Below are 25,326 nucleotides of genomic sequence, written 5' to 3'. Positions count from 1 at the left end.
TAACCAGGAAGCTTAGAATAATAGGAAATAGGAATGATCCAATTCAATAAATAGATCAAAACTCAATGCATTAGCATTAATTAAAATCGGTCAGGAGTGAATGGCCAGATTTTGATAAATAGTTTGAATCAATTACATAATTAATAGAGGAAAAGTTCTACAAAAATATTCGTTCCCTGAAAGATAAACAGTGTCAGACCGATATACCAATCATTCAGTTATTTTCGTTTCGATTGATTAACTGCTGGTGTCCGATTTTAACAAGTTTAACAAAAAGGATTTGTGATTGGAAACAAAGTAAGCAATATGTGGGATGTCGTTTAGATAAATGAGTTTTACGTTCCATCATAATATAACTGACGAAGAGTCGGAAGGTTTTGATCTATTGTAATTGAAAAATTAGTGCTTAAATATGCGCAGGAAAACTTTGAAGCCGGACGTCGTTCTAGCATTTCAATTTTTCTGTAAATACTAATCGTTTCTTTCCATAGGAATATGACGGAAACTAAATACTTGAGAAAACAAAAAAAAATATCTTGCCAATATTTTTGGAGATAAAAATTCTGTTATATATACTAAAAGCGATCAATTCAATCTATATATCAGCAAAAAGAATAAAAAAATAGTTCTTGTATTTTCTACTATGGTTACTATCCTTCACCATCTTGCTTTTTGTAAGTATTAAAAAAGGCCATGGAAATAAATAAAAATAATACATATATTTGATATCTTTAATCGAATAATTTGACATATTCATGGAAATATTTAAAGCGCTTTTTATGCAAAAGAATTCCAGTTCTATAACTGCGTATATTTTTATTACATCACCTCATAAGCAACTATATCAATGCGTTAAAAATATTTCCGTTCACTTTATAAAACAAACTTTATTTGATTCATACTACTACACTATAAATGTTCTCTCGTTCTAGCTTAAGGCACTTAATTTAACCGATTCATTGTTTTTGATTCATGTTATTGAACTAAGTACTTAATGTATATTTACAATATGTCCTCAGACAAAAATAGATTTTGAACTTGCTTTTTGTTTAAATTTTGGTTAATTTAATTTGCACAACCATATTTTCCTCTTTTCTCGTTCAAGTTCATAATATTTCCACTATCATCCACGGTATTTTCTTTCACTAAACATTTATTTTCCGGCATGTTCACATAGTTATCAACTGATTTTAAAATCATAGTTTTGTCCTTGATGTCGTTCTCCATAATCTTTGGTGGTAGATGGTAACTTGGGTTTGATACTCCAGCAGGACTAGCAGGAAGAATTTTATCATTATTGTCGTGTACGTCACTTTGTAGCATTGGCATCAACTCATGACCATTGGTTTCATTCGATGAACGATTCCTTCTGTGTTTTAAATCAAAATTAAATACTTCTCCATCTGAAAGTTGAATTGATTATTTACTTAATAGTAAAATATTTTCTAAAGAAAATTAATGAAGAACAGAGCGTGCAAGTGTAGCGAAAAGATAGTTAATAATTGAACTACATATTCTGGAACCAAAAATAACTTGATTGAAGTAACCTTTCTAAAAGATCGATCGATCAATAGTGTAGTACACCAAAAAATGTTTTAAACCAAACAAGTTTTATTTATTAATACAGAAATACAAAGCTTTATATGTGACAATGTTTGTTGTTGCGGAAAAGTCTTTTTCTAAATAGCTCTTTTGTAATTTGCTTCTTCCATCGATTCAAATAACAATCGTTGTTGGTTGATACAGTAGCCATAACTTAGTCAACCGATTATTACGTTTATATCCACTTTTGAAGGCTTTGAGCGGGACCGAAAACGGGGCCTATTAGGACCTATTAGAAACGAGGCTGAAACGCTTTCATTTGACATCGTTGCGATATCTACAATCTCTCCCAATTTTAGTTTATGGTGGTTACCATTACAATTTTCTGGACGTTTTTATTTTATAGTGAAACCATTTTGAAACCAAACTGATTTTTGGGTATCATTTGTACTTGTAGTGTCCCTTTTAAACACCGTATATCAGTCAATTATGGTTGATTGTCTTAGAAAAGAGTGACCCAAATATTTTTATTTGTCTCTAAGGTATTTTTTTCAGTTAACAGTATCGATTATCTACACAGGGAGCTATTTTTTACGTTGTTGAATTAAGACATTCCAAAATTTCAACAACAAATATATATATATATATATATATATATATATATATATATATATATATATATATATAGATTGAAAACTGGTTTGAAATATCGCAGTAAAAATCATTTAGAACTAACTAACAATCAATGCTGGGATATTTCGATGTCACTTGATGTCGTATTTGGTATTTCTTGATTTTAAAAAGTATTCAATAGAATGATATAATAAAGTTATACCTGAAATAGTGAAAAAAATGGTTTTATTGGAGTTATCTACAATGGAAAACCGTATTTTTGAAACTTTATATGATATTTTATAGAAATTATCGTTATATTTGTTCTAAACATATTATAATTATATGTTAATGAAAATCTACCATTCGCTCATGAATAAATTGAATAAAAACGAAAAGTTGCTCATTACTTATATTCTACTCTAAAGTTTAATATGGAATGAATCTAAAAATTCCCGCCCGAGGGGTTTTCCCTATTTTTCACGGGAAGGGGTTTATTGATGGGAAAATTTAGTAGTCAAGATAATAATTTCACCTTAAGTCTTCGAAGATGATAACTTTCTTATGGAAACGCGTCAGACAGTGAAATTGTGAGTGTTGGTGTAGTGGTACCAACATTTCCCGAAATTAGTTGACAACATTTGTGAAAACACAGCAAAAGTAGGTATAAAACAAATCACTAAAATAAAGCGTAATGATTACAACTGCAGCGAACAATTAACTTAGTATATTGGGTGAAATCAAAAATATAATCTCGAAATGCAATTCTTTTCCCTTGCACTCTTGGTTAGTTTGTTGTTATTGAGAAAAACATAAAAAATGTATTTGTGGTACCCTCTATCACATCGAAAACTTATCGATTGATGCAATATAATGTAAAAATCGGGTTTTTATTATGAATTTTTCAAAAAATATTCAAAACTCACCATCTGTAATGCGAGGACTGAAGATGGTATTAGGTTTCATACTCATGTAACCATCTTCGGAAGGAGACGAATTTGTCATTATATCATTAACGTAATTTGGACTTACAATTACATCGAAATTGGGTGGACTCAACATAGAAAGATAATCACTATACGATTGCATCATTTTGGTATTTATTGCAAGGTATGGATCATTGAGGTCTACATAGTGCTAAAAAAATATTCAAATATATTGTATAAATAAAGATTTTAAGTCTTAAAATAAATGAATTTCTTTTATAATTATTTTTATTTCATTTTATATTGACGTCTTGCTCGCCGCCAATTATCACAATTCAACCAGTAATAATTTGAATGGAATTTCATCCTTCTTTTTGTTTACTTTCGTGATTATTAGGAAATTAGAATTCATTTTAAAAACAAAAAAAGTCACAGATACATACTGTTGTAGTGAATTAACGTATAAGATATTAAAAATATCTTCCTTCCGATTGTAGGCGTAAGATATGCCAAATAACCGCAGCCAGAATGTTATTTTATTTTATTCTAATTCTGCTTTTTTTTAATCTTCGATATAGTTTTTTTATAATACTCGCTTTGCAGTTATTCCCATAGGAATCTAAAGGCATAGTATTTCTATTCCGTTGAAAACCACATCTCAAATTTAAAAAAATACTTGGTCTGATCAAACTTTATCCAGACATGGGCATTCAAGCTACTCGAACCACTAATATTGTTTTCCTAATTGATAAAACTTTTTTAATTTTCATATGAACTTTCACTGCCATAACTCAATGAGTGTGTGTTTGGCATTGTTTGTTTATGATGTGAATAGTTTGTACGAGTGTAACAACCTGCCCTTTGAGATAGACAAATGAAAACAAATGTCCATATTTGGATATTGCTTTATTGTTTTTCAAAATATTCCACTATTGCAAGCGTTTGAACCAATTATCGAGGCATTCGAACTTTCAAAACAAATGATTTCAACTCATTAACCGTTTCTTCTGCTGTAGAAAAACCGTGACCTTGCAATTTATTGTTACAAAATAGTTCGCGAAATGGATCCATAAGCCTGCCCTGTCCAGCTATTATGGAATTCTCGAATTCGGCAAAGGCGGCAACCTTTTATGTACGATTGAAATACCAGGAATTCTAAATTCGGCCTTTGATGTTCGCTTTTTATATATTTTTATTATAGCAGGCGGTTTATTTACTTAGTTTCATCTTCTTCTTCTTCCGTGTATTAGGCGTAGTCGCCTGTTTTATCTTAAACATCCTTGCCTTCTATCCTGCTTCAAGGTTGTCGCTCCACCTATTTTTGGTTCTGCCGGTACTCCTTCGGCCCAATGGGGATTTATCGCGCGCTATCTTGACCAGTCTGTTGTTATACATACGACTTATGTGCTCATTCCATTCTTTCTTTCTTGATAGAACCCATTCGTTGACGTCATCTCTTTTGCACAATCTTCTGATATTCTCACTTTTCATTCTTTTGGTTTTCGCCGTTTCTGGCCGTGTCTCTGCGGTGTAGGTCATTATGGGTCTTACCGTGGCCTTGTATATTCTCGATGTGGCTTCTATTCTGATATGTTTATTTCTCCATATGATATCGTTCAAACATGCTGCTATTCTTAAGGCTTTAGTTTCTTATTCCCTTACTTCGTTGTGAATTTCATTACTTGGTTAATTATCTGTTCGTCAACGAGTAGCTTACATCTTATCGGACTTTTGGATGTGGTCATACATTTTATTTTGTTGTCGAAGTTAGTTGATCGGCACTCTGTTGTTGGTTTAATCCACATCGAAAGTCATAGGGAATCATCACACAAAAATATTCGCGATTTATTTTTTGACCAATATGAATATTTCAAGTATCTGTAAACAACTCAAATGTCACTTGTATGACAACACATTCTTGCATAAGTGTAGTGAGGTAGCAGATGCTCTCTATATCTTTTTTCGATCAACTCAACATATTTTGGTTAATGTTTTGAGTATTGAGAAGATCAAAAGACCAAAAGAACTGAATATTTGAAAAAAAAAGTTAAGTAGAGGTCTCAAAAGAGATGCTTAATTACTGGTGAAGAGATGTGAGCTTATGAATATCACGTCAAAGCTGTCCAGCAATAGCTCCAAAAATAAACCGAAACCGACAAATCTACTCAAAGTTGATCAAAAATCAAGATGCTACTCATCGTTTTCCTCGATTACTGTGGTGTGGCACTATAAACAATCCTAAACTAACCGGAATGGTGGGAACACAATTCCTAGATTTTTCAGCACCATCACATTCCAGTTGGATTATGATTGCTTAGACAAACAAGAAACGAGATTCATTGCTTAGCCATAGCATTCGCCAGATTTTGCTTCTTGTGATTTTTTCTTCATTTCGAAAATTTGCATCAAGATACGCGCCATTGAAACCTTAAAAAAATTCGCTCAAGGTTTTGAAGACCATCGCAGCCGATGCTTAACAATGTATCCGAGAACACTACATTTGTTGAACTCATCATTACTGGTGAAGAGATGTGAGCTTATGAATATCACGTCAAAGCTGTCCAGCAATAGCTCCAAAAATAAGCCGAAACCGACAAATCTACTCAAAAATCAAGATGATACTCATCGTTTTCCTCGTTTACTGTGGTGTGGCACTATAAACAATCCTAAACTAACCGGAATGGTGGGCACACAATTCCTAGATTTTTCAGCACCATCATATTCCAGTTGGATTATGATTGCTTAGACAAACAAGAAACGAGATTCATTGCTTAGCCATAGCATTCGCCAGATTTTGCTTCTTGTGATTTTTTCTTCATTTCGAAAATTTGCATTAAGATACGCGCCATTGAAACCTTAAAAAAATCGCTCAAGGTTCTGAGGACCATCGCAGCCGATGCTTATAAATGTATCGAGAATTGGATATGCGTTGGAAAGCTTCTGTATCGCCTCGAAAAGAGTATATAAAAGGTGATAATAGGGATTTGTATTATAATACGTAGAAATGTAGTTTTTATTGGTCAGTCAGGGTTGAATTTGATCATGTGGCATTATGTATCGTTTAGCGGTTTTCATAAAAAATGTATCAAATACCCATACATTTACTTTATGAGGACTCTCTATTTGAGCTTCACATATATCAAGTATGGTCTTTTCTATTCTCAAAAACGATGATTGTTGGTGTCAACTACTCTCTCTAAATAAAAAGTAGGTTTATTCAAGTATACTTCACTCAAACTTAAAATTGCTTGAAATCGAACTAATTTTGTTTTATACGAAAGTTAATTAAGAAAAGAACGAAAAAACAAAAGGCATTGTTTCAAAAGGTTTTTAATTGCATTTGAAAAAAAGTCGGATCGAATACCAGCCAAAGGGATGAAGATAAAAATTTCATTTTATTGGCGCCGAGTATAGTCAACGTAAAATCAATCTAATCAATGAAAATAATTGTGGATTAACAATACACAAATGCTTGTCGATGTTAGTTTAAGCAAATTAGTTACAAAAAATTCATCCCATAGATGAAGAGGGATGACAGAAGGAGGTCAATATTAATATTTTTCAAAATAGCTTTAGTATTGTATAGTTCATGGTTGTTTGTATGTTTCTTAAATTGTGGAATATTCAGTTAATACTTTTCTTATAGTATCAATCTGAAGGGGGCAAACATCTACGCATGATAAAAATTATGCTCAAATAATGAAATATATCAAAATGTAATGATAATAACAACTTTACTTTTCTCAATGTATCCTCAAGTAAAGTACCAATTCTTTCAGTCAGTTTCGTGAAACTCGGTCTCAAAGCTGGTTTAACAGACCAACATTCTGTCATTATTTGGTAGCTAAAAATGATAAAATTGATTAGATCAAAGTTATGTAGGTGTAGATTTGTTGTAATTGAATTCACTTAGTTAATTATTACTTGTACATATCTATATAGCTTCTGCAAAACCAATCACGTGGAAAGATCGACGATCAAATCAATCAATAACGAGAAATAACTGATGATAAGAACAAGATGTAGAAGATTCAAGGAGAAAGCTGTAAATACTAATAAATAATTGAAAATGATATCTATATGGTAATATATGACACATAAAAAAATATAGAACATTTAAAAAAGATAACAAATTGGGGAAAATAATATTTTAGCCTTTGAAATGGTTAAATAATTAATATATTTATGAGTAATACTAGGCGAGACAGATTACAAAAATATGAAACCGAATCATTAGCATGGCAAAGGATAATAAAATTATTTAGTATTAACGAGATCAAGTAACGTAATAATGATCGGACCTAGGGTATCCTAGGTTTGTAAAACACGTAATTAATTTACTATGGAAAGAACGATCAAAAAGGAGAATTCTGAGAAAATAATACGACGGAATCAACACAGAAGAAGTGTTAAAAAGAATAACGAATGAAGAAATGAAATTTATAGTTGGTCGAATATAACATATTTTCCCAGTTGAATCACGTGGAATTTTTAGATAAACAACGGATGCTAGAAGTTTCGCCATACAGAAATACAAGTGAGAGATGGTGAAAAAAGTCTTTGGATGACAAAAATTACGTAAATATCATTAATTGCAACGGGAACTGAGGATGTGTAGGAGAAAAGTACAAGGAATGAAGTATCAGTATTCACCCATATAATTGCAATTGATAACTTTGATATTTGATCTATCTCTGAACCACTTACATTTCTTTTGGACAATAATCAGGGCTCTCCAATCTATAACCGTCCACCAATTTTTGGTATAGTCTTTCATCTGCTGGTATCCCAGGATATGGTGATCTGCCCAGAGAAAAAAATTCCCACAAAACTATTCCGAAGGACCAACAATCAGACTGTGTAGAAAACACTCGATCTCTAATAGATTCGATGGCCATCCATTTCACTGGCAAAGGACACTGAAAATATTATTTAACTATTCAATATTGAGATTCATAATTTAATTCATCACAATATGACGAAAGTCTCATTCATACACATAATCTCATGCCAATCTAAAAATTTTAATTTGCTTCTATACTGTATACTGTATAGGTACCGCGAATTTTCGCAATCGGTCACTGAAATTTTATATTATTCCAATAATACTCCTCTCTTGCAATAATTCTAGAATATTGTAGAAACATATGTCGAGACACAGTTAACTTCTTCTTCCAGAAACATTTAGAGCAATAGTTACCCAATAATACGTAGTGCCACCCACCATCCTTTATACGGTGGTGTGCGGCTGTTTAACCGTTAGACTATATTCCATCAATGTCTTCACCTCATTTATCATAACTAATATTTGTACATTGACTTCAGCATATACTTATCATTTTCTGAAATATGATTTTGGAAAACTGAGCTGTATAAATTAACACTCTACTATTCACAGTTAAGATTGAAGCCGTATAGTTTCATAGCACGTTTCAAATATTCTATTGAAGTGATAAATTAAGGTTTACTCACGTCTCCTTTTTTTCTGTAATTATCATTTTTGTACATGCTCTTAGCTAGTCCAAAATCACAGATCTTCACGATATTATCTTCGCTCAAGAGAATATTTCTAGCAGCTAAGTCACCATGTAGTACCTGAAGTCATATTGGTATATTATAAGATTTTTTGAGAAAAAGATATTGTTATGTAATTAATTTCAATTATGATGATAATATATGTTATTGCTTTAGAGAAGTTGTAAAAATTATGGAGAATTAAAGAATTAAGGAAAAGAATTAAATTTAAATCATTTATATAGCACTTAATTAAAATATATCAATAGGTGTCTGTAGCTTCTTCCATTAGAAGTAAGGAAGATGGTCATAAATGCCGTACTAAACGGTTCTCTATTCCTGCAGTGCTTTGAGCTTTTGCAAATCTGGAGACACCATATTTTTGTTGGGAGAGCTGCAGGATTTAACCTAGAGGCCATTGCATGGAGGCTGGTTACAATGTTAGATTAGAACAAGGGTTCCATTCGTTAATAATGGTTTTGTTGGATCCTTCCATTTATATTGCTTATGTAGTTGAGAAATATATTTTCGGTTGAAACTTGTCCAAAATTGTTGATACATACGTTGGATGTCTTGGAGTCATGATAATCTATTTGATGGATTTGATACAAGATCAGCATCAGGAGGTAATATATATACACGATAACGTCAATATCAAAATATATAAGACATTTTTGCATATTTAAAACAGCAGATTGATGGTTACAAAGCCAAAAAATATTAATTTTTTACTTAAGAAAGCATAAACAAATTCTTGAAGGAAAAAAATACTTCGACGATTGAATTAAACACATGCAAAAGTGTATTTATCTCAATGGAGTATTTTTTTAAAAACAACGAAATGTCCAATACAACAGTAGCAATCCTCGTATTGACTGAAAAATTATGCATGCGTAAGCTACCCGCGGGTTGAGTTGCTCACATGGGACCAAAAGCTCATTCGAATGAATGAAATACAGTCAATTGCGAAAGGCAAACCTGCTATGGAAAAGGCAAAGACAGCTTCATTGGCCGAAAAAATGATACCTACCTAACCGTTAGTTAGCAACTTCTGTTCTGTTTCCTAACACTGTATTTTCATTTGCAGGAGAGGGATTTCCATCAAACGATGAAGTTACGCAAATGTCTATTTTATGAAGAAAGATGACTATGATTTAGAATTGTAAGAGTTTAGAGAATAGACTTTTAAAGGAGACTAGGTTAAAAGTAGAAATGATTATGGAACAGAAATTCTTTTTAGTCGGAAACTTTTCAGACAACCATCGTATAAACGTCCATATTTGACACATGTGAACCTCCAGAGAGTCTTGTGTTGAAACATGTGCAGCATATAAATTTTTTTTGGTCTATTTGCTGTCATGAATCTAATTTGACAACCCAGGTATTATACTATAAGAAACTGTGATATTTGTTGAAGTTCGATTAAGTGATTTACAATAATGGTGAATTTTTATAGTGTATGTTATGTATATACCTTTCGTGAAGCCAAATATTCCATACCCCTGGCAACTTGAAACGAATATATGATGAGATCCTTCGTACTTATAGGTTTCACTGTTCCTTTATAATCCCCTTTATAATTTGAACGCCACTCTGGCTGTGTACTATTGTTACTGAGTAGAACGCCATCATCGCCTATAAAAAGTTCAAATTTGTAATAGGATTACTAAAACGATATTTTTGTTTATACGATTCCATCCAAACATCTAGTACATTTGTTGTATATATATTTATATTAAGTATCTATTTCTGTTATCATGTGATCTACGTTTCAAATTCATAGGTTACTTATAGTCTTCTAATAAGAAATATTTGCTATAGAAATTTGACAAATCATTTCGTTCTGTTCGTCATACAGCTATAAAAGCACTATGCCATGTCGTCAACTTGAAGCTGAGTGCTAAAGAAAACTTGAACTGGCCAAATACTATGATGTAGGAATTAAAGAAATAAATGAGCCAATGAGTTGTTGAGTATCAGTGCTTTTTATTAGAAGTAGGAAACCGAACGAGAAGAACTATGAAACTGCTTCATTTCAAAAAGTTCCTTCAAATACTTCCCCTTTTCGTTGGTTTTCTTATATTATTCCTCAGTTAGAGACTGATGAGGTCTAATGGACCTAGCTCTAGAATTTCACACTATTGAAAACATTCATAAAGAATGCTCGCTATTGGAACACTTTACAATTGGATGGCAGACTGTGGATGCTGAAAACAGCTCTGATGATGAAGTTAATGTTGAATGTAACTCTAATTTACATCGATAAAGTTTAGTCTGCCAATAGAACAAACCTATAGTTTGACGGTATGTATAGTAAGATATAGACAACGCGAGACAATGTGTAACTTCACAAACCATCATTTTACACTTCAAATTTGTACACAAAATGAAAATGTCAAAATCTGATAACGACGAAGAAAGTATTTTAAAGTTATTGATCGAAGCATTATTGATATCAAGTGATAAGAAACTATGTGCCTTTACAAAGCTGATGTCCAGTTAAAATAATAACATCTCAAAATCATTTGATCGTGCTTTTGTGAAACGATTGGAATTTTTTTCCTACAATTCAATTGGTATGAATAATTTGAGTATACAGTTTGCCGTAAATCTTACGTAAACAAGATATGTTTCATAATTCTGAGAAAGATGTTAGTTTTAGTTAGGTTATGGATATTGTACCTACTTAATAATTGATAGACTATCACAGTTTTGAAACGATAATTTTACATTTTATTTCCATTACCATACGAAAAATACTTCATAAATAAATTATATTTACCTGGATTCGATGTAGTAATTTCGGTACTAAAAGAATTTTGATGAACTCTATAATCACCCATAGCACTTCGAGAATCCGAAAAACCCAAAGCTGCATATTTCATCAAGGGAGAGTTAACATTGCTGAAAAAATAAGATTTTATTTAACCAACAATAAGTCCACAATTTGACGGATAGACACTTCCACACTTCGCATTTTGATATTTTTACTTAGAGTACTATCAGTTGCGAGAAGTTTTTAGAGTGAACAACCTCTTTGTTACATGAAACAGTGGAAAGAATATACTGATATGGCCCACTACTACGGGGTTACTAGAGCCATTGGGTTTTTATACAATTTCATAATCTTGTCGGCCAGTGTTATAATCACGTTAACAAAATGATTGATCTATTCGAAAAAATGTAGAGTCTAAATTTCTAAAACTCAACAACAAGCTTACATATATGGCCTTAGCGAAAGACAAAGCTCTAGTTGAAAAGAAAACAACTTGTAACCCTCATTTATGTGTAAAGGAAAAAAGAACAGCAGCTTTCAAATTTTTCAAATAATAAGATGAAAAATTAGCAAAGCGAAAAGATGTTTAACTAACTTGACATTATTCTAAATATTTAAACTGGGGATTATGTTGAAAATAGAAATCTTACCTTCTGTTGCTCGATAGAGAATACGTTCTATCTAGAAGTTCCTGGCCAATGAGGTAATTAATTTTCCCCGTCTGCGAATCGATTTGATTTACAAAATGGTCGCGATGTTTCAGTAAATAATTTTGTAGATTACCAAATTGACAGTATTCAACAATCACCAACAGCTCTCCTAAAAACATTAATGATATATACATAAATTTATCAAAATGAAACATCTAATACTTTTCCACTTATTTGCTATTTCTCTTACACCGAAAAAAAATTGTTGAGAAAAATTTGAGCAAATTACAACAGAATATGATCTCATTTTCAGTATCTAACTTCGTCTTGAGCTTATATACAGAATCACGCCTCTCATCAGAGAAAATAGAAGAAAATCAATAGTTGATTTAAAAGAGAAAGTGGAAATATGATTTCAATGATCATTTAGCTTATAGCTACAGCTAAAAACAGTGATAAAGTCAATCAAGGACTATTAATTATTGAGATCTCGATGATCACTATACAAGTTATGCATTCATATTTTTTCAAGAATAGGAATATTATATATAATAATCGTAATATAAGATTTTATTAGAAACTATTGTCTTGTCGAGTATATGTTATTATCAATTGCAAAAATGAATAAATTGAGAACCAAGTGCGACGAAAAATCTCTAAAAAGAGCATTAAAATCCTTTTCAAAACCGGTACCTTACACCAATTTTTTTATTCAAAAAGTTGATCTATCAAATTCCAGGAAAAAAGTTAATGGGATCTTCAAATGAAGGCCAACGGTATGAAATCAAAGCAATTGGTTAATTAACCCCATAATGATAAGAAATCGAGATGTGTCAAATCCACAAAAAGTAAAGAAATAGCAAATAAAAATTTATAGAAGGATTAGAATAATTGTACTAGTAGAAATATCGATTTATCAATTGTACGACGGAAAGTAAATTTCAATAACAAACTTAATTAAGTGTGAGGAGAGAACATCTAGAAAATGTATTTTTGGAAATTTCGACGAATACGCGTTTTTCTGTGCAATCTGTACAAGTTTGGAGAGAAAACGTAATCGTAGGAAACCATATGAGGTAAATATGGCGGAGGAGACTATTGATCTGCAGCAATAGCATTATTATGGTGTTGGAACAGAATTCTTTTCTTCAATAAATGCCTATGTTTTTCCATAAAATTGACGTCAAAACGTGTCATCAAATTAGCATAATATTGGTCTGTTACTGTTTTCTTTTTTATATAATAGTTAATAAAGATTTGGAATCCGAAAACACTGTGACCATGACCTTATTGGCCAAAAACGATACTTTTTTTTAAGTATCCAAACCATCGCTTGAATTTTCAAATTAGGTGCTCAGCATTTAGCAATCACAGCACCCTCTGTGCAGATCGCTTATTCATACAATATCTTTTATGCATAATACTGTATAGTAACCGTTACTTAATTTATTTCGGTAGACATATCATGCACATTTATTCGACGATCGACAAATAGTGACAGAATCGTTCGTGTTAATATGGCCATTTTTAAAAGCACATAGCTACTTATGAATCATTGCATGAAATGAATCACTTTCAGAAAAATATTGGCGTAACGTTTCTTGGTTTATTTAATGTTTTATCAACACTAAGAATTGTTTTTTTTTTATCAATTTTCTTCATATTAGTATTAAATCTAATCTACCTCTCAGATTTATATAAAATTTTCTCATATGGCATAAGAAATTTGACGAAAACTAACAATATAATCCCCGAGCCAGAGTGTAATCAAACTTTCAAAAATCACTTTTCCGTTAGACCACTTTTATATAAATTACTAGGAGTATATGAAATCTACACAGTACTCCTACAGGAAGAGATGGTACAAGATTTTTCTCATGTCTTTAAATTTAATAGCAGTCCAGTACTGCCCAAAATACCTAAAAAATTGAAAGGGCCGATTCTCGATTTTTTACACCTATGCTTTGACATCGTTTTAAAACAAAGCTGGAGGAAAATTAGTAAATGACTACATATGAATCGGGAATCTAGAGTGTACACCACATCAGATGACCATAGTGAAGGATCTCTTCAATCTGGGTTCCTGATCTTACAGGCATAAAAGGAAAATGGAGAATGAACATCTTTTATTTGTCCAAAGTGTGAAGGTGTAGAAAAACGCTCTTATAGTAAAACGTTTCAGAAGAAAAATAAAACCAAAACAAAGCACGGGGGAGGTGCCTTCCAGGCTAGATAACTCCAGCATAAAATACATCTTTTCCATATTTTCCTTAAAGGGTATTGCCGCCGCAGGAAGAGCTTAATAAGATTAGATTTAGCAGAAACTGGCGAGTGTATATTATAATAGGATAATAAAGAAATTCCAATTAACCAGTTCTAAAATGTCTCGCTACAGCAAGTATACGCAAAGAGTGCTTCAGAAACTACACCTCTAGAAGACAAGATCCATCTTAGTTATAACTGTGAACCTATAAAGCTGTGAATGCTGGATACAGCTCTGATAAAGGGAACAATAAACATTAAGTCTTCAGAGTAATGTAACTTAGATCTACATAAAGTGCTAAATATGTAGATCATGGCTTAACAACTTGATATGTTGCAGGGTTTTCGCAATGTAGATGAGCCACATTGTATAAAACTTGACACATTCCATTAATATTTTGTGAATATCAATACTGCCTACATGATATCTCAATTGCTTTTATTGACTACTTTATTTTTATAATGAAACTAATAAACTTTTCAGTTCCTTACTCTTGGCAACATTTTTTGTACAAGCTCCAAGTAGATTGACAACATTTAAATGTTTTCCTAAGTGAACCATTATCTTCAATTCAGAAGCTAGTGCTTTTAAATAGGTGTTGTCTGCATTTTTTTTGGTCATTTTCACTGCAACTGTCGTTATTGGTTCGCCTTCTATTATATATTTAGCTTCTCCTTTTAAAACTACACCGAAAGCACCCGATCCTAATTGCTTACCTGAAATATATAAATTATTCATCTTATTGCATTATTTGAAAAATATGAGGTGGAGGAATGTATTGGGTTATTAATTATATCAACACAAACTTCTTATATCGCTTATTGCGTATAATGGTGAGGTTATATATTCCAATGTTTTTATGCCCTTTTTTACTGAATATTCAATCACATAAGACTTCATTTTTTTCACTCTTTCCGGGTTCTCTAGAATCTTTATTCTTTTAGCGAAGTTTACGTCCAGCAATATACCCTCTAACGCCTCATGTTAACTATTGGCGTCGTTTTCTTTAGTTGTTTGTTGTGCCTTGGTACTAATAGTTCTTCTAATTGTGAGTTTGCATGATATTGTGATGTTTTTTGTTTCTTTTTATAACAACTTTCTGTATTGTTGGTACATCTGGATGTTGTGGTACGATAAATACCATAGGGCATCTATTATTGTTATTATGAGTTGAGGTAACTGGATGATATGTACATCAGATTTTGGAGCGCGACCCCATAATTCGTAAGCGAAACATCGGATCACATAATTTTTGCTTGCATCTAGACAGCAATTATCCGTTTCTACATATCCGATTTGACTCAGATCGAAGTAAAAGTTCAGCTCTCTGAAGCCGTCTCGAAAAAGAAAAACAATGTTCTAGGATTATGGGAAGAGCTGCACATGTACAGTAAAGCTCTAGCACTATAGATATTTCAGATCGCAACGCATGAACAAACCAATTATCTTACTAATTCGCAACCGCTCTTACCATTGGATATTTGTTCTTCATTTATCCTTTGAATCCTGTTTAGCCTGTCTGCAGTTCAGCCTTCTTTGTTGTTTGCTATTTCCGTATTCTATTTTCTTCTAGGTCTGCCTCTTTTCTCATATCACCTTAACTGTTTTGTCTTTCTTCATTCTCACGATGGTCCAAACCAATTCAACTGTTTTTGTTAGATTTTTGTTTCACCACATTACGTTCAATTGACGTCTAGTTGTATCGCTCCTTACTTAATATGTGGTCTTTTCACACCTATTATTTTTCGCAGTATCTTCATTTTACAACTAGTCATTTTTTACTTTAACCTGTTAGTTCGTTCCAAGGATTCGCAACCATAGCATTAGTAGTAGTACTGACTCGTAGACTTTCATTTGTGTGAATTTTTGTTATCTCCTTTTTGTTGAAAAATATTGTGTATAGTGCCACGTATGTGGATATTGTCTTATTCATCCTACTAGCCAGATCTTCGTCAATTCTTCCATAGAGTCTCACAATTGTTTCTAAATACCTAAGCTTCTAAAATTTTTGTACACATTTTTCACAGTTATTCCTATTTATATTTTTATTATCTCTGTTATGTAACAACACAGCTTTTAAACTATATTTCGATGAATCAAGCGCCATTCACAAGAACAATACTTGATATCGAGCTCCTGCATTGAACCATCTGCACCCCCAGCAAGAGAGATCCACTCCTTAAGACGGTGAGAAGTTATGACTGTTGCCTTGATAACCACCAATCATGTAGTAAATCTCTTTGTGAACAATCAACTATAGCTCGCCGGAAATGCAACCAGATGTGATTGAGGGATCGATTACTATTCCCCAAAGTATTTTGAAGAACCATTATTAACTTCTTTACTTTCAAAAAGAATATATTGTCAATATAAAGGCACCGTTGGTGTTGGTAAGTCGGCATTCTGAGCAACAGGTCTTATAATAGGTTGGAAATTTGGATATTCGATCTCAAGCTTTCCTTTTTCGGAATAACTTTCAGTCTCTGTCATACTATTGGAACTGGATATTTCTTCTCTTCTCTTTCATCCATTGAACTATTGACTCGCTACAGCTGTCATAGCATACATGGGGAGCCTACTGTTTATTTTGATTTCTGATTACGATTACAATTCTGATTACAATACCAAAATGACTTCACCATAAATTCTCCACAATTAACTTGTCAGGATAAATTTTGCAGCTGCGGCTCGTATAACTTATCATTTTTGCCGTTACAATTATTTAAAACTTAACACAGAGTCATTCAATTCAAAACACTAATTTATACCAAATAAAAGAATATATAATGCACTCTATGAAAATTTTCTATTTACAAATACAGTCCAATTTAATAGAACCTCAGAGAATTTATTACCTGCGAACAAAAAAGGATACATATTGGAACATATTCCTTATTATTTGAACTGAACAAAAAGCATGTAGACCAATGTTATTATTAGTTAACTATAATAAATTAATTGAAAGTATTGTTGGCAAATAAAGAAAAAAATTACCTAATTTTAACTGTTCAATTGGAAATTCCCACTTTTTATCGTAGGGCAGGAGCTCCGCTTGATCGTCTATTCCTAATTCAGGATTAATATTTTCTACAGCACCTTTTTCAAAATTAGCTAAGCCTAATATTTCTAACTCTCTCTTGAGTTTCTAGAGAAAAAATACATCAGAATGATTAAAAAATAAATAAAACGGAAACTTAATAAAAATTTAGTCCAGTCTTTTTACAAAACTTTATAAAATATAAAATTTCGTTTATTATTGGATAGCCCCGTGGTAGCTACCCTACTTTATTATAACAAATGTATTACTTTATATAAAATACGTATATTTAGATTATAACAATAGCACGTACTAGATATTTTTCTATCATTTAAACAAAAAATTAAATTATAGTTTAGAAAAATTGAAAAGGATGCTTTAAGCAATAATCAAGTCAAAAAGTAAAAAACAATTCTTGATGTTACTATTATAAAAGCACGGGGCGCTTTGTACAACATTTTTAAACTAACTTTGTTTGGTAACCAATACATGGAACGGGAGACCCCACTGCTTTGCTGGAAGGGTTTAAGGAAAATTTCAAGCGAGCTTCCACACAGAATACCTGTAGTTTTGGAACGACCGCAGATATTGTGCAAGCTCAACTACCTCTTCGATATGGAAGTAGCCATCATCGGGAGAATTCACCAGCTCCAGGAAAGTACCATCACATATATCTCCGACATGCAGACCCTCATCAGCCGCCATTTCAGCCTCACCCCGGAACAGGAATTGTATTGCCTTTAACCGAATCTTTGCATCCGCCCAGGAAAACTAACTACTACGCATCGAGATCGAGCTAGCCCAAGCACAGCCGTCGAATATCCAATTTATACCAAGCTGAGCCTCATACTTCGACACTGTTACCACGCAGCCATATTTACCCGACCACTTTCACTGTTGATTCCACCCAGCCTCACCCAGCCTCTGTCATCGTAACCGCTAGGACCGCCAACCAAAGATCCGCCCCCACAACAAGGAACCTAGCTCGTAGTTTTATTAAGAAACGAAAATGCTGGCAATGTGGACAACACGGTCATTTTCGTAATGAGCAGCCCCCTGAATTTTCTGCTCGATATGTAAGCAAGATGAAGTTCTGTCTAGGGATTTTACGTGTCCATAGTTAAGTAATTGCAAGAGCGCTGCGACAACTTGTGGTCTGCGCAGCAAAGCCATCAAGATGCCTCACTTATCGCGTTACTCCGCCTGTCACAGAAAAACCAATCCCGTGTAAATCTGTACTCCTTAGTTCCCCTAGGCAGAGGATTGTATCACTCTTAGTTGATGCCTTTCGGACTACTTGCCACCCCTGTCCCGTTCCAGAGCCTCATGGATAGAATAATTCGACCAGACATGGATTCCTATTGCTTCGATTACCTGGACGATATCATAGTATTGGGAAATGCCACTTTAGTAAGAGATCCCTCAGATTTTTGGGCCATCTTGTGACAAAAGAAGGAATCTGCACGGACCCAGATAAAACAACCGCAATCGCCGAGATGACCGCTCCTACAAATGACCGAGGCCAATGTCGCTTTTTAGAAACGACTTTCTGGTACAAAATGTTCATACCATCGTTTTCTGATATTGCAGCACAACTGCACTGACCACTGAATAGAATAGAATATCAACCGTTCTTCGGATGAAGGAGAACATGTCATTGCATACGCCACCCGCTCATTAACGTCCACCGAAAATAAATATTCCGTAACGGAGGAGTGTAAGGAATCGAAATAATGAGTCCCGCTACCACTTAACCGTGCTTTCCGATCACCAGTCTCTACGATGGCTTTACTTTATTAAAAGCGCCGCTGGCCGACTTGCCCCATGGAGCATGTTCTTACAGCCGTACGACTTTGATATAAAATACTGCCGTAGAGGTAATTAGAGGTCATTTCGGTAACAGGTCCGTTCTTTCAATACCTGGAATTTTTTTATAACCAGTACCCAGTTGGGTATTTTTAGTTGGAGATATGAAAGAGATCTTGTATTTGGGTATCAGTAGGGTGATCGGACATAAGTTTTTGTATGCAAGCTTAGAAAATCTGAAACAATGAGGGGAGTGTTTAAAAGCTTCGCGTATAGCCAGACGTTCAGCAGGTAGAATTTTTGAGGATTAAAATGAGAATAAATAACGAATATAAGCTCACCCTTTCTTTTTTCACTCTTAGTGTCAAATAGGCAACTACAACAACAAGGACAAACAAAAGTAATACTATTATAACAATTAACCAATCTTGTACAGGTTGTGGGGCATCTGAAATAAAATTTAGTTTGTATTTTAAAATTATCGATAATGATAATCCACTAGGAAATGAATGCGATATCCTTACTTTTAAATCTAAGTGTCACCTCACGAAAGTCACGATTGTTTTTGTATACAGCAACACATTTATAATTTCCAGCATCCGCTGCCACGGTTTCGTTAAATATAAGAATTTGCTTCTCTTCTTCAAATTGTATTCTAGATCCGTTTACTTCGAAATCAATACCGTCCTGTAATAATATTACATACTAATAGGCTTAATGGCTAAATTATAACTTATGCAAAATTGTTTCAAATAAAATTTTCAATTTTTCATTGATCACTCTATATTTATAAAGTTATAACTTATAAAAAGAAAGAAGTGGGCTTGTAACTATATATATTTTTAATATTTATGTTATTGCTGTTAGCTTCAACTGTTCGATCAAATTCGATTTTAAAAATTATTTGAAACGAATACACTATCAATCGTATCAGAGTTAAGTGTACGTTAAAGAATTACTTTAATGATGATTGTTGATTTTGAAGATACAAAGTGATCGTTACAAGAAGCAACCGTTTTGTTTAATTATATATATCCTGACAGACTTATCCCCGATGAATTTTTTTCTTTGCGGCTATTTGAATTCTATAGTTTATAAGGATTTACCTTAAACTTTTGACAATAAATATTTGACCTCATCAATTACAGGGTGTAAAATATGACACGACGAAGTAATATCTTAGAGAATTTAACATAAACAGAAAAAAACAATGGAAAATCGAACTTTGACTAAAAAGACAAAATTCTGAATAAGTTTGAAAAATATTAATTCAGATAATCATCACAAACATCGGGGTTAGTAGTGAAGTTTCATGATTCTAGTTATATCGCAACTCTCTGAATCGTCAAGGACTTTGACTTCTTCTTTTTCATTAGTCGACTTTTCACTGTCGTCCTCAATTTTTATATTTTTCTTATTGTTTGCAGTTTTATTATTAAGTTTCTTGTTTTGTTTTGTAATTGCAGCAAAACTATGCCTTTTTCGTGTGCGAACATCAAAGGGTCAAAGTTTTGCTGTATGTTTTGTGTCCATCGAGCAACAGCAAGAACTTATATTCCTTTGTTGGGCTAACGACAGTAGCAAAATGTTCCAACCATTGACAGAACAGCTCACGGTTGTTGTAACCGGATTCCATGGGCGAAATAAATTGACCAGCTGCACTTACATAGGTGACCTTTGTTGTATTAACACTTATTATTAGTACTGGTTAATGCTCCAACTTTTTTCTCTTGCCCCCTACAATTTTTTTGGACTTCTTTTGCACTGTTTCGAATCAGCTCTCATTAACATTAAATATTTTGCCAGCATTCGGCAAACCTTGTCCTTATGTCGTTTCATGGAGGCGTAATACCAGGCCTTCCCATTTTAATTGTTCTATTAAAGTTGTGTTTCAGTCCATTTTTCTCGGCCGTTTGGTAAGTAAGTCTCCCAACATCTGTAATAGTTAACACATGTGATCCTTCAAAAATAATATGTGCTATACTGGAAAATTTTCAAATTTGTAGAAAAATACCGTTGGTCTTCCTTTATTAATTTCAATATGTTTTTCTGAATATTTTTTAGGTAATTGTATAGCGTTTTGTAGATCTCCTACTTTCTTTTTAAAATATTTTTGTTCAGACTTTAGCTATAGCCGCAATAAAATGTTTTTGGTAAGGATTTGTTGAAGATGTAATGTGATAAAATGTTTTGACAATGTCGGGAGCTGTTATGTGTAATTTTTGTGCCTCAGAAGCAAATTTATAACTTTTTATCCAACAATACAAGTATCGTTGTTCAGAAGCTGAAAGACAAATTAATTTTTTTTGAAATTTCACAATGAATCTGTGAAAATTCATCTTGAGTAAATATTCATCATCTATTTCCTACTTCAACCTAGGGATTTGCAAATTGGTGACTAGTGGTTAACTCCTTCTGGTCGAATTCGGTTTCCCAGTAGTCGGCACACAATAAAAAAAGTTTTTTTCGAAATTTTGAAATTTTTGGGATACTGTATAAGTTGTGTTAAGTACTGTATCCACTTGTTATAGTTTCTAATATTTCAACGGGTGATAGTATTGTCGTACAAGATGAAAACCCGACAAGTCAATGTGGCAAACAATTTTGTGCAAGATAATGATATCGAGCGTACATGTCTTACAAGCTTGTTTTGACTTGGTCCGCATTTGATGCATACACACGATTCAGCAGGAACGCAATTGTGATCAAATTCAAGTTTGAAGATGCTCCTGATATTTGTACAGCCAGACTCTTAAAATTATTGGCGAAAACTCAGAAATCAGTGCCAGGTGCCATCAAGTAAATGTTAGTAATTATGTCTGGAGAATTTATTGCGTCTGTATCATATGCGATTTTTTTATCATTGACTACCTAATTTGAAATAAAATTGTGAATAATGAATAATATTTTCCTGCCAATATTCTATTTACAAATAAAAACAACAAGACAAAACATGCCCAATGCCCATATGGGTTTTTCTTTTTCTTCTTGCGAGCGAAGTTCTGTAGGATTATTTCAAAATTTGTTCAAACACCATCATACGTGAATTACATACAGCGTTTTATTATGAATGTTACATTCACTGGAAGTTTATTTTCTAGAAAAAAACGATATCTCTTACAGGTCGAAAATAACATGTTGCACTTGAATAATGTGAATTTACATTATCCCACATGTGCACATTTTGTCTTGTTGTTTTCATTTGTAAAGAGAATATTGGCAGCAAAATAGGGATTATTGGATTACCCTTGGATCGGATGAGTAATTCCACACCCGTGAACTCTAAAATAATCTCTAGATTTTCATCTAGATTATGAGGAAATATTTGAAATCTATCTTTCACACAAAATCGCTTTATAAGAGGTTGCAATGTATTTGTAACAATCCAGGTCTCTTTTATTATATTCGGCAATTAAACATCGAGTACATTCTTGTATTTTGGATAGATGTGCACATCACATCACAATATCCACTTACGGTCGAGGTTCATATATGAAAAGCAATTCAACACTCTATACCTTATCATGTAATAATAAACAAAATTTATTACATTTCTGAGCTGGAAGCAATATTAAATATAATACAAAAAAGATTAAAATCAATATACGATACTTCTTTAAAATAAATTTTGGAAAATATACTAATCATATTCACCTTGTACCAAAAAATTTTGGGTTTTGGCAATCCTTTAACCATACAACGCATTGTAATAGATTTTGGAAAATTTTCAACCATTTCTTTCTCCATGTTTGTAGATATAATTTCAGTTTTGATTGGATCTATAATACATATATGACATTAGAAGTTTTTAAGGTACAAGTTGAAAAAGAGACTGTTCATTGGACTGATGTTGAACAAGGACACCGTTGAAAATTTATTGTACCTACATACATATGTATAAAAAGGTCTTTTAAAAATCATTTATATAAAACGAAAAAAAAAAACGAAAAACTCTTTGCAAGTTCATGGTACAGATTTGTAAGAGGCTAAAACATCTACATGAATTAACTTTTCTTAACAAAATTCAAATCACTGTGATCTTAATAATATAATGGGCGTCGCACCATGTAAATGGTTAATGCGTAGATGCTTCGTGGGAACAAAATGATCGTTGCTCAAAAAATGGCAACTGCTATTCGACTTACAGTTTGGCTTTTCCAGTTAAACATCTTATTCATTGTGATACCGAGATAGCTAACTTCATTAGAGAAACACAATTCTGTTTTAAAGATCGAAGGAGCTCTCATTCAGAATTTGAAAGTTATGGTCTTGGACCAGAATTGTTCTTTCATTGGCATGACCTCTGTTGTGCACCCATGACCTTTCTGGCTCAACCAGCAAATTATCAATAACCATTGTCAACATGATGGAAGAGGATATCCTGACTTAGAGGCATCTTCTTATTATGCAAAGGTGTATTTGCAGCATGAAATGGATTCAGTCTAAAATAGATTTCTCTGTTTTGGATTATATCGCTGCTTACTGTACTACTCCCTCAATGTCGATAAAAGCGCCCAAAGCCGCACCTTTCTGGTGACTTGCTCTGTTGCTCTCGTGATATACACTACTACGTCGCGAAGACTTATCTACTTGGATTTACCCAATTAGTTTGCATGTTGTGACTTGTGTAATGGTTTTTCGAGAAATGCTCGATAGACTAATAGGTCTAAAAGGTTTCGCTTGTTAGTAAGACGGAATTTTTGGAATCGTTGGTGATATTCATGCTGAACACACTATTTACACCAACATTCACTATAACACTGTCTGACGCGCATTTCCATAACCAAGTTATCACCTTCAGAGACTGAAAGTAAAAGAGTTTACCTTCAGTCTCTGAAAATGATAACTTGGTTATCGAAACGCTTGTCAGACCCATCCGATCTTATAAAGCGGAGTAACTGACCGCCGTTTTCCAATCACTTTTTTTTGTATTTTTGAGTTACTCTTCATCGCATTTCTTCAAATTCACCCCAGTAACATTATTAATGGTTGTAAGTGCCCACTGTAAGTTTTATTCCGATTTGTCTGAAGAAAATCGTGGATATTCTTCACGCTTTTTCAAAATAGTGACATTTGTTTCATATACAGTCATATAAAAGTAGGAAATTCCTCACAATATTACCTGTTATTGTAAGATTTATGTACTTAGTTTCTGTTCCTCCGTTGCGAATTAATGCCTGACAAATGTATATTCCGGAGTCATCTCTATTACTATTGTCAATATTTAACGTTATACTAGATGAATAATTAGTACTACTATTTTTAAATTTCATTCCTGAAAACATTACCAGTATGAGTAAGTGGGAATATATTTTCTATTATCACTCACTTTTGGTCTCTTGAATAAAATTTCCATCTAACAACCAAGCGACATCACTGTAATATGAAGCATCAACTGAACATTTCAAAGAAACATTTTCACCTATAGCGTAAACAGCTGTTTTGGAGACCAAATTAACTATTGCCGTATCAGCAAATCCAGAGATATCAAATCCTTCGAGAACATCTAGAAAATTTTTTAAGTACCTAAATAAAATTCCAAGTTCAAAATCAATCAATTTTTTCATCGTGCAGAATACATTCAAATAGCATATATTACAGCATTTTCCTCAAAATCAAAGGGTTTGCTACTTAGTGAGAACATATTTTTATAGAACTAATTTTAGTAAAAGTAAACAAGAATTTTTAGAGAACTTAAGTTAATTCGTAGATTCGCCACTTGTGCCACATTATTCTGGTGTATTTTAAGGTGACCCCGTCTTTAGAATAGAAACAAAATTGAATAATAATTGAGGTTTGCTCGGCAAAAAATTTTCGGAGCAACGAAAAATAATTTGAATTATTTTCACTACTGGCAAAATTGTAGTGAAATTTTAAACGAATATGTTTTGGAAGCTGTGAATTTATTTTCACGTACCAAGTAATATTGAGCAAAACGTTTTTAAAATTAACTCAATTAATTTAGCAATTTAAACAATTGAATTTTAAACCACTTTTGGTACTGTTTAGCAAATACAAAATATTTCATTTTGAAAATTATGTAGTAATAACTTAATAACAAGCCCTAAAAATTTCGCAGTTTCAGCGACGTTAATGGTGGTGTTACTTAATAAAAAAGGTTGCAAACTATTTTTATAGGATAAAACTTTGGTTTTAGAAACGTTGAGACAGAGAAGATTAGAATTGCACCATGATTTAAG

General features: G+C 32.8%; 1 protein-coding gene across 2 annotated transcripts in view; it reads right to left on the bottom strand.

Moving 5' to 3' along the window:
- Positions 1 to 717: 717 nt before the first annotated feature.
- Positions 718 to 25,326, bottom strand: part of LOC130442142 (vascular endothelial growth factor receptor 1-like) — a 39,169-nt gene continuing 14,560 nt past the window's right edge. For both annotated transcript variants that reach the window (XM_056776225.1, XM_056776232.1), the window contains exons 12-26: positions 24,456 to 24,632; positions 24,249 to 24,401; positions 22,781 to 22,905; positions 19,651 to 19,813; positions 19,468 to 19,574; positions 17,278 to 17,428; positions 14,775 to 14,999; positions 12,021 to 12,189; positions 11,377 to 11,498; positions 10,069 to 10,229; positions 8,553 to 8,675; positions 7,788 to 7,999; positions 6,819 to 6,924; positions 3,081 to 3,291; positions 718 to 1,403 (exon numbers count right to left, since the gene is read on the bottom strand). In XM_056776225.1, the coding sequence (XP_056632203.1) occupies positions 1,066 to 1,403; positions 3,081 to 3,291; positions 6,819 to 6,924; positions 7,788 to 7,999; positions 8,553 to 8,675; positions 10,069 to 10,229; positions 11,377 to 11,498; positions 12,021 to 12,189; positions 14,775 to 14,999; positions 17,278 to 17,428; positions 19,468 to 19,574; positions 19,651 to 19,813; positions 22,781 to 22,905; positions 24,249 to 24,401; positions 24,456 to 24,632 (2,543 nt within the window). In that variant the 3' untranslated portion in view covers positions 718 to 1,065. The remainder of the gene's footprint in view (positions 1,404 to 3,080; positions 3,292 to 6,818; positions 6,925 to 7,787; positions 8,000 to 8,552; positions 8,676 to 10,068; positions 10,230 to 11,376; positions 11,499 to 12,020; positions 12,190 to 14,774; positions 15,000 to 17,277; positions 17,429 to 19,467; positions 19,575 to 19,650; positions 19,814 to 22,780; positions 22,906 to 24,248; positions 24,402 to 24,455; positions 24,633 to 25,326) is intronic.

This window comes from Diorhabda sublineata, chromosome 1 (assembly GCF_026230105.1).
Source record: "Diorhabda sublineata isolate icDioSubl1.1 chromosome 1, icDioSubl1.1, whole genome shotgun sequence".
In the NCBI taxonomy this organism is placed as follows: Eukaryota; Metazoa; Arthropoda; class Insecta; order Coleoptera; family Chrysomelidae; genus Diorhabda; species Diorhabda sublineata.
The sequence above is the reverse complement of the archived record's forward strand: the minus strand, read 5'-3'. Positions and strand labels throughout refer to the sequence as shown.